This window comes from Magnolia sinica, chromosome 1 (assembly GCF_029962835.1).
Source record: "Magnolia sinica isolate HGM2019 chromosome 1, MsV1, whole genome shotgun sequence".
Classification (NCBI taxonomy): Eukaryota; Viridiplantae; Streptophyta; class Magnoliopsida; order Magnoliales; family Magnoliaceae; genus Magnolia; species Magnolia sinica.
The window spans coordinates 138,866,521-138,880,958 of record NC_080573.1 but is presented as its reverse complement, the minus strand read 5'-3'; the positions used below and the strand labels follow the sequence as shown (position 1 = coordinate 138,880,958).

General features: G+C 40.8%; 1 protein-coding gene across 1 annotated transcript; it reads right to left on the bottom strand.

Moving 5' to 3' along the window:
- Positions 1–4,316: 4,316 nt before the first annotated feature.
- LOC131220776 (transcription factor bHLH48-like) lies at positions 4,317–13,635 on the bottom strand. The gene is made up of 7 exons (XM_058215617.1): positions 12,597–13,635; positions 12,373–12,513; positions 12,220–12,285; positions 6,719–6,787; positions 6,499–6,576; positions 5,960–6,143; positions 4,317–4,739 (listed from the first exon to the last, which is right to left on the bottom strand). The coding sequence occupies exons 1-7, from the start codon at positions 13,122–13,124 to the stop codon at positions 4,702–4,704; spliced, it is 1,104 nt and encodes a 367-aa protein (XP_058071600.1). The 5' UTR covers positions 13,125–13,635; the 3' UTR covers positions 4,317–4,701.
- Between the last annotated feature and the right edge of the window lie 803 nt (positions 13,636–14,438).

Genomic DNA, 14,438 nt, shown 5'->3' with positions numbered 1-14,438 from the left:
ACGGTCAGGGAAACTCCCACAAATGTGTTACCCGAGTAATATCTAATCGGCTCCCCTTTTAAGCCTATCCATTTATTTATTTATCTTATCTAGTCATTGGATCTAGAAGAGGGACATAAGCACATACAACCGATGTATATTCACTTCATATACATCCCTTTCATTTCCGCCAACGTGTCACTTTTATAGAATATCTTATTGGTGAAAAAACCTGACCCTTTCACGAGGATCACATGACGCAAAAATCGGGTAGATACCCTCACCGAACGAGACATAAAATGAAACTTAGTTTACTGGTATGACCCAGCCAATGAGTAGTGAATCAGTCTTTTTTTTTTTTCTTTTTTTTTTTTCACATCAGAGTACCATCATAGTATGATCGACCTTTTCAACGGATCAGATATTATACATATTTGCTATATTGGCCTGAAAAAAGGGAAGCATTTTAACCATATGCCCTTCAATCTGAACGTACATCTAATGACCCAACTACTCCATCCTCTATACTAATCATCGCCTAAAATCTTCTACCCGTTGAAAAGATTTCGGCAGTTGGTTGTGGATAACGACTCCGAATCCTGCGTGTAAAAGTTATTAACATGGGTGGACTTTACTCACCTACCTGTAAATGTTATTCACCTGCTGCAAAGGGTCCACGCCCGTTGTATGGATGCCATTCAACCTGGCTTATCAACTGATTCCCAGCATTATTGTTGGATGGACCAAAAATCATGTCCACAAAATCATTAGGTGAGCAAAAAAAGATATCCACTGAATTTTTTTGAAATTTATGTGGTGGCCCGAATGATAATTGAATAGGTATTAATTTTAGGGTATCTAAGATTGTTGGTGGGACGACTCTTCTGGACGGTTGGATTTTGTACAAAACCACATTGGGCCGCACGAGGATAATTGTATTACTCTACAACCGCTGCAGAGAATCCGAGCTGGAATTTGTTGAAGAAGAATTTTTGTGCACACGATTGGTTTGGTAGGAATGATTATATCATAAGCTATGACAGTCTTTGCACCATATAAGCACATTCTCAGTTCTGACAAGTGGGGCCCATTGTTCGATATTCTAAACCGTTAGACACTCGTTATCTTCTGTGGCTGAGCTATATGCACAAATCCTTCCAATATGATAAATGTAAGCTTCATATCTATCTGCATATGAATAGACGATTGAAAAGAGAAATGTCCCGAGATTGACAGCTAGAATTCTTTTTATTCCGTGAATCGTTGGGGGCATGGTCCATCCACACTGGATTGCAACAGACAAATTGTCCTAGATTACCAAAAGATGGGCCAGTTGTCAGAATTGAAAGTCTTCCTGTAATTTGCAGGGGTAGGTCGCTTACTAGGCTTATTTTAGGGCAGATAATGGCGCCGGGTACGGCCGAAATGGTTTTTGCTCTTAGGGCCTAAATCGGGCTAAAAAGACCCTGGTCATGGTCCTATTAGCGAATTGATCAAGCGTTTGAAAATTATCCAATCTAAGATTTTTTTTATGATCAAAAGTTTGTAACATCGATATGGAGGATCCGGAAGTGCCTCTAAAGAATATGTGCCTTTAATGGAAACTGCTCACAGGTGTAGCTAAGCCGTTCGTTCTTTGCGTATGATGGCGGGCCACTTGATCATTGGAGTGGGCCATTCATCATTGGCTAAGGCCAAATTGAATCTAAGTATGTTGGTTGCTCGGTTTGTTTTTTATTGTATGGGCATGCCAAAATCAATACAACGATTTAATGCGAATTAATCAATTATAACCCAAGCGCCAAAATAAGTATATATATATGACTAGATTCTAAGAAGATTGGTCACTTACACAACCACTCGTGAAATTTGTTGTTGGAATATGTCTTAAATCTTTTAGTCCACACTGTTCGACCAGTCGAGAGACTGGCTCGACTAGTCGAAGGTCCTTTCGACTAGTTGAAGCCCTCCTTCGACTAGTCGAGGGTTACGCAGATGGTGCGTGGTTTGTACGCGGACTGCGTAAATTTGAGGCGGTTTCTAGAGATGTGCATAAGTGGAGTTTTCTAAAATATAAATAGGAGTCCTTATGGCCTTTCTAAAATATTATAAAGCTTCCTAAAGGTATTCCAAAGGTTTCTAAAAGAATTATAGGGTTCTCAAAAAGTGCAATAATGATAAGATTCGAAGTTGTTCCAATCAGGTAAATCTTCTCTCTTTGTAATTTCTATTTTCATAGTGAAGATCTGTTACTTTGTGCTATGATTTTTTTCCGAAAGAATTTTCCACGTTAAATCTTTATGTTTTCTTGTGTTTGCTTGGTGCTCTTGGATTGTTATCCTAGATCCAAATCTGTATGATTCTGCAGCACAAATCCCAACATAATTTAATAATAATCAAATAACAAATATTGCAAAGTTGAGTTTTTTTTTTTTTTTGAAAAAAAATTTAATTTTAAAGATTGGTAACTTTGTGTCTTCCACAAGAAAGAACTTTTAAAATACCTGTGCAAATTAAATAAAAGTAAAAACTCATAATCAACCGCTAAGAACAACTATAAAAATGCATCTATTAAAATAACTACTTAACATTGGATAAAGAACAAATACAACCTATAAACATATACTTATATTTCAATTAAAAGATATAACTAAGAATTACTACTACTTGATTACTATTACTCTTAAGATAAGTTGAGATAAAGTAAACTGATATGATAAGTTTACTTGTTTTTAATATTGTCGTGATTGGATTGGGATATTTTACTCTGTTGATTTTCTTTGCTATTTACCGAGTTTTGTTGCAACTTGTTCTTTCAAACCCTTATTTAATTATTGCAATAGTTACTTTGGGCAAAAAGTCTTTCAAACTCTTCTTTTGTTGCATTTCTTTTCATGATGATTCTTCTTCTGTTGGCCAAGACTTGTTTCACTCAATCGTCATTCATCCTTGGACCACATATTGCCTCCATTTCTTTTGTTAGTTGCTCATTTGCATTCCACTCAAACACTCTCCGCATCTTTCCGTTTCGATTGCATGATTAAACTTCTTGGCTGCATTTTGTTTCCTGAGTTCTCTCAGCCGCTCAGTCTACCATTAGACACCTCTTGCCACACCTCTTAAATGCCTCTTAGGCCACTTGATTTGCTTTTAAATACCTCTCAACTACTCTGTCTTATCATCCTGTCAACTGTGATTATGTAAAAAGCACTTCAAGTATTCTTAAAAATCTTTAACGTGTTATATATTTCTTTCCTATATTTTTCAATTGGGTTTTCTAAGAATAATCTTAGAAATATGGTACAACAAGACACTGGCCTAGACTTAACAGCCTAACTTAGGGGGGCCATGCTGACGGTTGAGTCAGCTGGCCCATTGCCCCTTTAACTCCCGACATATCACCATTGGATCAGATCAATGTAATGTACGCTGAAATTACATTATTGGATCGAATGGCAAACTATCAAATCTGCATAAAAGACAAGATGATATAATTGGAACCATAAAGTTGAAGAGGCAATTTGTGGTCGGTCATCAGGCGGCCAATTTAGGCTGGACTACTCACAAAGCAGATCACACGTGTGCACGTTAAAAATGTAGACCAATTATTATTATTTGTCCAACTGGTACGTGTGGCACACTTTCCAAACAATGACAAGCCAATGTGAGTGCCACAATGAATGGCCCATTCTTCTATAAGTAGGTCGCGTTGGCAGATGCACTGAAAACAACCCTTCTCTGAGAAAGCATCATGAAAATAGAGAGCAATCCGATATCTCAAACGCATTTACAATTACATGAAAATAGTAAAATCGGTAGACTACGTAATGAAAGCATCATGCATCATCTGCGCTCGTCTCAATCTCGTCATCGTCTAGGTGATACAGACCATTGATAGGATAGGCCTGCTATGGATAGATCATGCCCCACATTTCGAATAACCTATATCCATCCAATCTTAGGCTCATTTCCATTGAATATGCACCATGATAATCTTTTCTGAACTGTTGGTTTGCTCGCTACAGATCCAAGGGTTAGTGGCCATCCATTTAGGTAGATCTAACAGATGAGAACAGCCATTGATAATCTGGCAGAATCTGATGGATGATATGCAGGCACTTAGAAGTTGCATAGGTGGTCAAATTATGTCATATTGCCGCGTTAGATGTATCATGAACAAAGAACTAAAAATCACACTCATTTGGTTACGGTGTAGGATTGTAAGATAAAAATGAAAAAAACATCAAACGGCCCTATTTCAACAAATAGGTGCCCACCAAATCATAGTTTAATGATTGCTCAACCAATCTTTGGGACTATGACATAGCCACAGTGAGTTCCACAATTTAGTTAGATCAATTTGAGTTAAATACATGTCCCTGGGTACAATTTCAGAGTGCCAGAGTATAAGAGCCTTCTTAAAGACTAAGTATATATAACATCCAACGGCCCTTAAAATGCCAATTAATGAGACCACCAATGAAAACAGGACTGAGAAGATTAGAAGACAGTACTAACTAATTATATATAACAATATATAATATTTCATTTTTCTCTTTCTACTTAAAATGAAAAATTAGGGTTTGGCTCGATTCTGCCAAAACAGCAGAGAAATGGCAACCCTAAGAATATGTTGAGAGCTATTGGCACCTACGTTCCTAACAATATTTCTGATATGTACACTACTGCTCAAGCTACCAACCCATCTCTACTCCAGCTTCTTCAAAGTTCCATTTTCAAGCCGTTCGACTGTAGAGAAACTGCATGAAAAAATAACAAAAAGAAATGAAATTCAATCCAATAGCCCGTTTGGACTCATTGGGGGGGGGGGGGGGGGGAATGGTGCTTCTCAAGAACACTGTTTCCAAGGTTAGTTCGGTCATTTGGACTGGCCTGGCCCATTGATGTCATCGCAAGGGCCAGGTTGGAGGCAACGGTCCAACCAAAAATGATCTCGGGGCAAGAGTATCAAAAAAGTAAGACTGGCCCAAGCCAAAACTGTGGGACAAAAGAAAAGAATAAAGGTACCGCCCAGTTAGTCATTGGGCCTGAAAAATCGGGTCCAGCCCAAGACATGTAGTCTCAGCACAAACCGTGCCCAATAAGGCAGGATCAGAACTGGACTAGAAAAAGAAAAAAGAAAAGAAAAAGTCATGGACTGGAATTTTTGGAGCCTTCAATAATTCCCAGATAGATGGTGTACTTAAACCCTTGAATTAGCAAGGGTTTAAGTATTTTACTCTGAGAGGCTTTTCGGGTACCCATCTACATTGTACCCTGAGGTCCATCGTATAAATGGTTCTGATCAATTAAAAGGACCAACCCAAATGCTAGAGTCCTGCATGTCGGTTTGCAATACATTGGGATCTAGTGTAGAAAACCTCTAGTAATAAATTAGATTGGAAAAAAGGAAGGTATTAATTCCACGGAGTGTAAAAGATCACAAACTGGCCTCGTTGGACGACATTCTGGACATCTATGGATCTGGGCCCATGAGCATAAGCAAGTGAGATCCAGCCATCCAGGTACTTTTCAACGTGCAAACCCCACCGCATATGCATACAGGACCAATAAAAGCAGGCCCACTCATCAGTTGCGCTACATATCTATTCTAAATATGTACCAATGATCAGTTCCTTTAACAAATAATTTACTTAATAGAGTTGTGGCTCATGTGACGTAGCAACAGGTCTAACTTTTGGTCCAGGCATCACACAAAATGACAGGGCCTGATGAACAGCTCGGATCTCAGACTAGCTAGCCACAGTAGCTCTCAAGGGGCAAATAATCATCAGCACGGGTTTAAGTGGCTTGTGTGGGGCCGGTCCCAATAGGGACCTAAAAAGTGAACCCCACCTGATGGACGGCTCATATTGCTGGGTGAATGCGTCATTTGAGCATTGAGCAGGTAGGCCTCAAAATTTTAGTGTCATTAAAACCAATTAGATTGGGGGAATTTAGAAACTCTGCGTAAACAAACCTGAAAGTGCTGAGTTGTAACCTGAGTCGGGAGAGATAAAGACGGGGTTGTCTCCTCTTTCCCACCATGACTGTGGGAGTACTGCATCAGCTTGCTGCTGCCGTCTCAATGTGTTAAGCTGGAATTCTGGCAACAGCAGTGGGTCAAGCGCTACCATTCCGTTACCTGTTGTGAGACTTCCATTCTGCAAGTTGAAAAACCAGAATAGAATTGGAAGATGGCATTTGAGGGAATTGTAAGTGGATTCAAGAGAATAGTGGCAGATGTGCTAACATGGCAGGCATGCCACGATCGAGATCTGGAACATTCATAGCAAGCATCATCACTAAAAGAAGAGTCTTGCCCACTCATCAGGTAAGCCACATGTGCACGATGAATATGGACCTCTCATTGATTTCTTTTGCAAGTCTGTGGCCAACCATTCCTTGGGCTAGCTATCTATACAGTGGGTCTGCATGATGAACGGATGGGATCTCCATCAACTGCACTCATCACTCCTCAAATTAGGTTATTTTTACAGAGAAAAATGCTAGTGCTACCTCCGTAGATAAAAAGAAGCTGTCAAGGTTGCCGAAGTCTATCCTTGGGTTAACCGAAGCAAGCTTCATGGATAGGAACTGAAACATGAAGGCGAAACCATTAGAACCGAATTGACCAAATTACCCTTGAGCATCCGCCTCGGGGAGGCGATTTTCATGGATATTCGAGGGGGGTTTTGGTAATTTTTGCTTAAATAATTTAGACGTGCGTCTTACTGACCTCTACTTGACGTTGTAGAGATTGTACGTGGCTGATGATTTCGTCCAGCACCAATGCCGTACCGGAAATCTGCAATTTTTTTTCAGAGGCCACTTCTTCATCAGTAAGAGAAAAACTAATACTCAGGCAGAGCGTGATGGAAGATATGCATGTATTTATAAATTGCTTAGAAATCGCATACTTAGATTGCAATTTAAATTGAAGTGTTCAATTCATGATTGCTAGTTTAAACGCATCATGACTAAAAATTATGCTTATCTGATTATCTGAATATCAGATCTGTGGACAATTATTGGACCGTTAAAATAAAAAATTATCCAATGTTACTATTTCCAACAAACAAGTGTCCATGAATCAGAGATTATGATTCCTCAACGAATCTTATTTTCAGACATTGAGTCCGTGACGGTAAGTAACAAAATTCACTGAGTTTAATTTGAACTAATTTATGCCAGAACTTGAAGATTTATGCTGATTGGATGAATGTCACCATCCAATGGGTGACAGACGCTTCAAAGGAAGAGTCCATGTACTGGATGCTATGTTATGCGGGCCACTATAATGAATGGGTAATTCTGAATATCACAGTGTGCAGCTGAAGTCAGATAACTGGAGAGAATTTTCAATAGCTGACAATCACAGGTGAGGATATAGTCATTAAAGCCTAATTAATTAATATGGATGGTCCAATGGTACCAATGAACCATCTTAGGATGTAGGCCCCACTGGTAACTATTTTGCGGTAAAATCCCAATTTTGAAAAATCAGGGGATGGGACTTCAATTGGGGGATCCAGACACCCCAAGTACCCTACCTAGTTTAAGTCAGTTACGCACTTATATTTGGGCCCGATTGATAATTGAGTTAGACTTGGATCCCGGACTCGGGACGGGCATGGCTGGGACCCTGGAACCAGCTTATGTGGACGATACCCTGACTGTAGGGCCCACATCAGTGCATGCGTAATATATATCTAGGCCATCCATCCGTTTTTCCAACTCATTTTGTGGAATGAGCTCAAAAATGAAGCAGAGACAAATCTCGGGTGGACCACCACAACAGGGAACAGTGGTCATTGAACGCCCACCAGTTAAAACTTCTTAGGGCCCACTGTAATGTTTATTTGCCATCCAATCTGTTGATAAGCTCCACACATACCTAGATGGAGGGAAAATACAAATATCAGCTTGATCCAAACTTTTGGGCCTACAAAAAGGTAGGTCCACCATTAAAATCTTACTAGGCCCCAACGTAATGTTTATTTGCCAACCAACCTGTTGATAAGCTCACACAGACCTGGATGAGGGGACAACATAAATATCATCTTGATCCAAAACTTTCGAGTAGTCATTTACCACTGTTTCCTGTGGGGTGGTCCACCAGAGATTTGTATCTGCTTCACTTTAGAGCTCATGCTACAAAATGAGTTGGAAAAACAGATGACCAGAATAGATATACAAGACATATGTCGTGGTGGGCCCCATGGTCAGGGTACCGGGTTCCTGGGTCTCAGCCTGGTCGCGCCCACGGACTCAGTGTCCTCCTAAATATTCCAAGCAGAAAATAATGATATCGGAAAGAACCAATCACCTACTGGTACCCTGTACCGCAAAGAGGGGTGCAGGATCGTGCAGGAAATAATTTCTCTACTTTCGAATCATTATAATTTTGAGAGTAATAAGTTGAACTATCCTCTCAGAAATAATTACCACCAAAGGTCAAGTGCCGAGAAACTCTAATCTACCTTACCTTTCCAAACAGGAGAAACGGATTAGTGTTATCCGGAAAACAACTCATTGGGTGTTATCCTGACCGTGTGGGGCCAGATTGATGAATATGTTGTATATCCATGCGGACCATTTGTTTTTTCAAGATCCCAAAAGTTAAGCAGATCCAAATCTTAGGTGGACCATACCACTGGAAACAGTGGTGTCTGACCATTAAAAACTTTCTGTGGGCCACAAGTTATGGATCAAGCTGATTCATATATTTTCCCTTTATCCATGTCTGGATGGCAAATAAACATAATGGTGGACCCTAGAAAGGTTTTAATGGTGGCCGTTCAATCACCACTGTTTCCTGTGATGTGGTCCACCTAAGATTCAGATCTGGTTAATTTTTAGGTCCACTTCTAAAATGGGCTGGAAAAACGGATGAACCGAGTGCATATACAACAAATCATCAACGTGGCCCCAGGGGTGTTACCCCGGTCACACCTGATCTGCTCCCAAGAAGAGGGGATGGCATCTGCGATAAAATTACAGTCCTGCCACTAACTTTTCGTGGAATTTTTTGTAGCCAGTGCGGTGTTACCCCACGGCCCACTGCATGTCCGCAAAATGAGGCAGATTTCGAACTCGTGTGAACCACACGAAACAGTGAGATGAAAATGCAATCTGTTGAAACCTTCTTACTTTATTTTGTTGTGAAATATGTTGGAAAAACTGGAAAATTAATTTTTTTTTTTTTTTTAAATAATTCTTTTTAGCACAGGTTGAGTAATCGTATAAAATTTCTCTTTAGAAGCGAATTGCTTTCAAGATAAGGCTATTGGTATAAGGGGAGAGGACCGCATAACGTTTGAAAAAGATTTCTAACCGTCGACAATGAATTTGAGTCATTTTAGATTGTTGGATCGAAAAATATGATTGTTGGATTAATATTTCGACCACTTTGTGACATGATATGCACGTGCGAACTACAAAGTGAGCTAACTAGCATTATTACAATCATACTGTCTACGCCTAAGCGTGCACTGGAATACTCGATCATCTAAACTTTCAAAACTTCAAATAAGAATACTTCATACAACTTTACATATAACACAATTTCTTTTTTCATTTCTAACGTTGGACTAAAGACAAAACGTTCTTTTCCTTTGAAAACTTTTAACATTGTTTTTTTGAAGGCAAAACAAAAATTTTAAATATTTAATTTTTTCAAAAACTAAATTTCAACTAAGTCACCAAAAACGCAAATATCATCCTCATCCAAAACTTCTGTACCAAAACTTCAATCGGATGTAACAAGCTTTGAATGGTGGACATATAATTCCACTATTTCTTATTACGTCGGCCTACTTGAAATTTGGATCCGAGTTATTTTTTGCCCCGCATTTTAAAATGATTTGACGGAATTGATTGGCGCGTACACGTCACACGTACATCTCGGCAGACACTGTAGACCTTTGGATTACACTCCATGTATCAGGTTTACACGTAACTGGCGTCCCACTCGACACTCGAAAGATAGGACACGTGAACGACGAAACCGTTTGCTATGCAAAATAGTCAAAGAGTAAACGTCACGTCCCCAGCAGCTACAGGTGGGCCAGTAGATCAGTGATCCAAACCGTTTGATTTGCTTTGCTTTGACTAAGGGGAGCCGATAATTAAAAAAGGACAGAGATGTATGGCTACGATGTCATAACTTGGAAGAAAAGCTTGGAAGCAACTGTTCGTAGCCACCCCGTTTGATTTGCTTTGACTAATTTTCATTACGAAAGTAACATTTCCGTTCCAGTAAAGGGGATTTGGCGATTGTAGATATCATTTACAGCAATTTCCCAATATCCTTTCTTTCCGTTTTAGTTCTTCTTTCCACCTTATTTACGGAGCTTACACACCAGATTGACTACGGTTTCTATTGACACGTGGAAGACGAGCAGAGGATCCGGACACATAGGTCGCCCATGCCGCGGAAATTACAACGTTTCGACCTCCAGACACACGCCTTCATTTTAGGTAAGAAAATCGACCGCTACCAACTTTTGGGCCCAGTTACAACTGACCTGTTACCATCATCCGACCACCCAAATTTCTGGTCGTGTGGGTCGCGGATGGCAAGGCTTTCAGTTTCAACTTTCAACCAACAACCAGTACGGTCCGTCGCGCGTGTGCAAGAGCCGTGTACAACCAGCATTCCTCAAGAAGGGTTTAGACCACTACCATAGCTCACCATCCAATGGTGGTGACTCTTCAGCCGTGCACACGGTATACCTGATGCCAATCCAGACCGTCGAAATAGATGACCCTTTTGTGGATGGAGCATGAGGAAAAAATTAAACTGGGAAGATGATGATGACTATCTGACATTGCACTTGGATTTTCTTGATCAGCGTGATATTTAGACGTGGTCCATCCTAAATACGTCCCATGTTTCGGATGGTCAAGATTCAGTAACCACTCACCCTTGAGGCCGAATCCACGTTTGTAGAAAAAGCTTTTATTATTATTAATATTTGTTTGAAGGCATTTTTTTTTTTGGGGGGGGGGGGGGGGGGTGGGTTTATTAATAACTAACTGTTTTTGAAAAGATTTTTTTTTTTTTGGTTTTGGACATGCATTTTCTTATTAATTTCTTTTATAACGCCATATTTTTGTAAAGCTTTCCTGTAATTTTTATTCCCAGCGTGGAAAGGCTATTAACATGCGTGTAAAGGTTGGAGATATACGTGGACTTATTCACCTGCGTGTAAATGTCATTCAACTGACACTAAGGCGTGAGTGTGTGGGGGTGTGCGTGCGTGTGTTACAAAAAAAATTTAATAAAAAAAAAACTCTGACTGAATCGGCGTACGGGGTTTGTGCCTGTGCCATTATCATAATCGGATGCCCAAAAAATCAGATCAAGCGATCATTAGGTGGGCCACACAATAAAGATTAATAAGCATCCACTCTAACCCTTCAAATTCTCGTGGTCGCCTCACGTGATAGTCGGTCCGTATTTCTGTTTTGGGCGTCCAACTTCCTCAGTGGGGCGACCCTTTTGGACGGGTTAGATTCGTACACAAACCACGGTGGGCCCGTGAATAGAGTTGTAGAGATGAGTATCCGGTCCTTGTCCTTTCCCTGGTTTATATCAACCTCCACTTTTTGGGATTGAAATAGTAGACTTTAGTACTTTTCAATGCGAAAGCATCTGTATGCAAATTAACAAGAGTGGGTATAGATATCAATTTCCCAATAAAAGAAATTCATTTATATCTTCCAAAAAAAAAAACAGCGATTTCACAAAATAATGCCCAGTGAATCGAATTAAGCAGTTGGTTATTTTTGGAAGAGAGAATTACCAAAATGCCCTTCATTATTATTATTATTATTATTATTATCATCTTTTAATAATACAATCGAGAATTGAATAGTAGGGGCTTTCTTGGTCTGTCTATGACATCTTGGCCTATGAAATCATTGGATGGTTAGAAGTGAATTTGGATCTTTTTCATGGTGTGGCCCATCCAATGAGTGGATCTACTTACATTTAATGTCCATCTGATCATCATCGTCGGGTGCATCTCTGGGACGCCTTCGATGTTTAATACACGTACCTATTGGGTCCCACAATTAACGACTTAACACTTTTTAAAGAATAAAATAAATGAGGCAGTTTGGTAATTCCACACGTCCGAGGCATTATTTCGTAAAATCCCATTTAGAGAGGAAGTTGGCCAAAAAAAAAAAATCCCTACGATACACACACACAGAGAAAGGCATGGGACCCACCTTGCTGCAACCGGGGACCAGTTCCTGAAGGAGCTTCATCCGAGCGTTGATTTTCTCCCTCCTCGCCTGCGACAAATAAAACAAAACCCATTATCTTAAAACACGTCGCTATCAATCTAATCGTGGAATTAACTAAACATAATCGGAGATTACTCTTTCCGCTAAGCTGTGGCTGTCAGTTGCTTGCCCTCGACGAGCACGAACGTGAACGTAAGGAAGCTTCTCGCTTTCTTCCGTTTTCTTCTTCGAGTTTCCTTCTTCATCGCTTTTGCACTTTTTCGCGGGCGCTTTCACCTATCCAGAAAAGGAAAATTTTCAGCTCCTCACAGGGCCTAAAACCACCTTCCAGAAATAGTAAAGCCATCCTTTTTCCATACCTTGCTCTTCTCCCCTTCTTTCCTTTTCCCCGATCGCCGATTCTGAAGCGTCGGGCCGGAGAAAATCGGCAAGGAATTGGGGTTGGAGTGGGAATCCGTTGGCTCGACCTTCAATTTCAGCGATTTCCCAGTGGAATTTGACGGGTCGGAGCTCGTCTCCGGCGATTGCTCGGCGAAGACGGAGAACCTCGCCGCTCGCTCCACAAGAGCTGCGTTTGAAGGGAAGGTAGGGGTTCCGGCGAAGGAAAACGGTACGGGCTTCTGATTTCTCCAGATCTCGCCGGATGGGACCACTGGAGACTCGACGGATTCGGGCTTGTGTAGAAGTTCCAGGGCTTGGTTAGTCGGAAGTCCGAGGAGGGCAGTGAAAGAGCTGTCGTTTTCCCGTGGCTGATCGAAGGCCGGTTGGAGGATGTTTTCCGTCATCAAGCTCTGGATATCTTCGCTGAAATGGAAGGTTTCGGCAATTTCCGGACCGTAGTGTCCGGAATTTCCAGATCCAGTGCTAGAACTTCGATTCTGCTCCATGAAGGTTCGAATTCGCAAAAAATAGAACCCGATCTGTCCAAGAAAGTCGAGAATCGGAAGTGAATTCCTCGGCAGACCCTACCCTTCTCGCATTCGCATGAAAATTTCTCTCCGAATCGAGAGAAGCGCCAGTAGTATCTCGCAAAAGGGGTAAGAAATCTCTGCAAATCCCGTGGAAAACGCGATTCTTCCGTACTCGTCCGATCATTTACTGCCGAAATCAGCCTCGAACGAACCGAAACCCTAAACCGCCTATACAAAACAAGCAGAAGTAGAACTGGCACCTGCAATTCGGCTGCGAGGTCGACAAAACCGCCTAGTAGAAGAAGCTCAGTTCAGGTCACGGCGGATTGCAGCTCGGGAGAAAACCAGAATCCGAAAACCGGAAACCGCCTTTAGGAAGAAACACGATATTTGAGGCTGAGAATCGGCAGAGAAAGGGAGCAATATCATGCAGCCATGGCCCCTCTCTCTCTTTCGTTTCCACCACAGGCACTCTCGCTCCGGAAAGCGACGCCGTTTACCCGTTTATAAGTCTTTCTTAGGGGTTTTAGGTCACGTGGCGCCCTAAGATGACATGGTTGGGTAAGGAGTCCTGTATGGATGGACGCAGATTCAAGACTTGCTACTGAAGTGACGTCACCAAGTTCTGTTGGCCCCACCATGATGTATGTGTTGAATCCACACCGTCCATCCATTTGGAGAGTTCATTTTAGGGCATGATGCAAAGAATGAGACAAATCCAAGGTTGGAGTGGACCCCACCATAGAAAACAGTGGGGAGAGTGACATTCACCGTTGAAACCTTCCTAAGGTTCACGATGATGTTTATTTGCGATCCAATCTGTTCATGTGTAAACGCATACGTGAAACAGCGAAAACACAAATATCACCTCACCTTTGATTGAAAACTTTTGCTGCCCTTAGAAGTATCTAATGGTGAGCGTCACTCTTTCTACTGCTATCTATGGTGGGCTCCACTCAAACTTTGGATTGACTCATGCTTTAGACCATGTCCTATGTCCTAATATGATCTCTCCATATCGATGTACGGTGTGGATATAAAACATATATCATGGTGAGAACTCTATACTGGGCCCTACATGCTCTGAATGAATGTATATTATATAACTTATTTTCCATACATTCATTTTCAAATTATGTTTTATAGTTTAACTTATTTTAATGAGTACTCGGATATCAAATTAAAAGTATAATTAATTTATGTGTTTATAAAGTACAAGTGACACTCAAAATATTAGGAATTGAATTCATGCTCAACCTCTAAAATTTGGAGAGTCACGGCAATAATTAT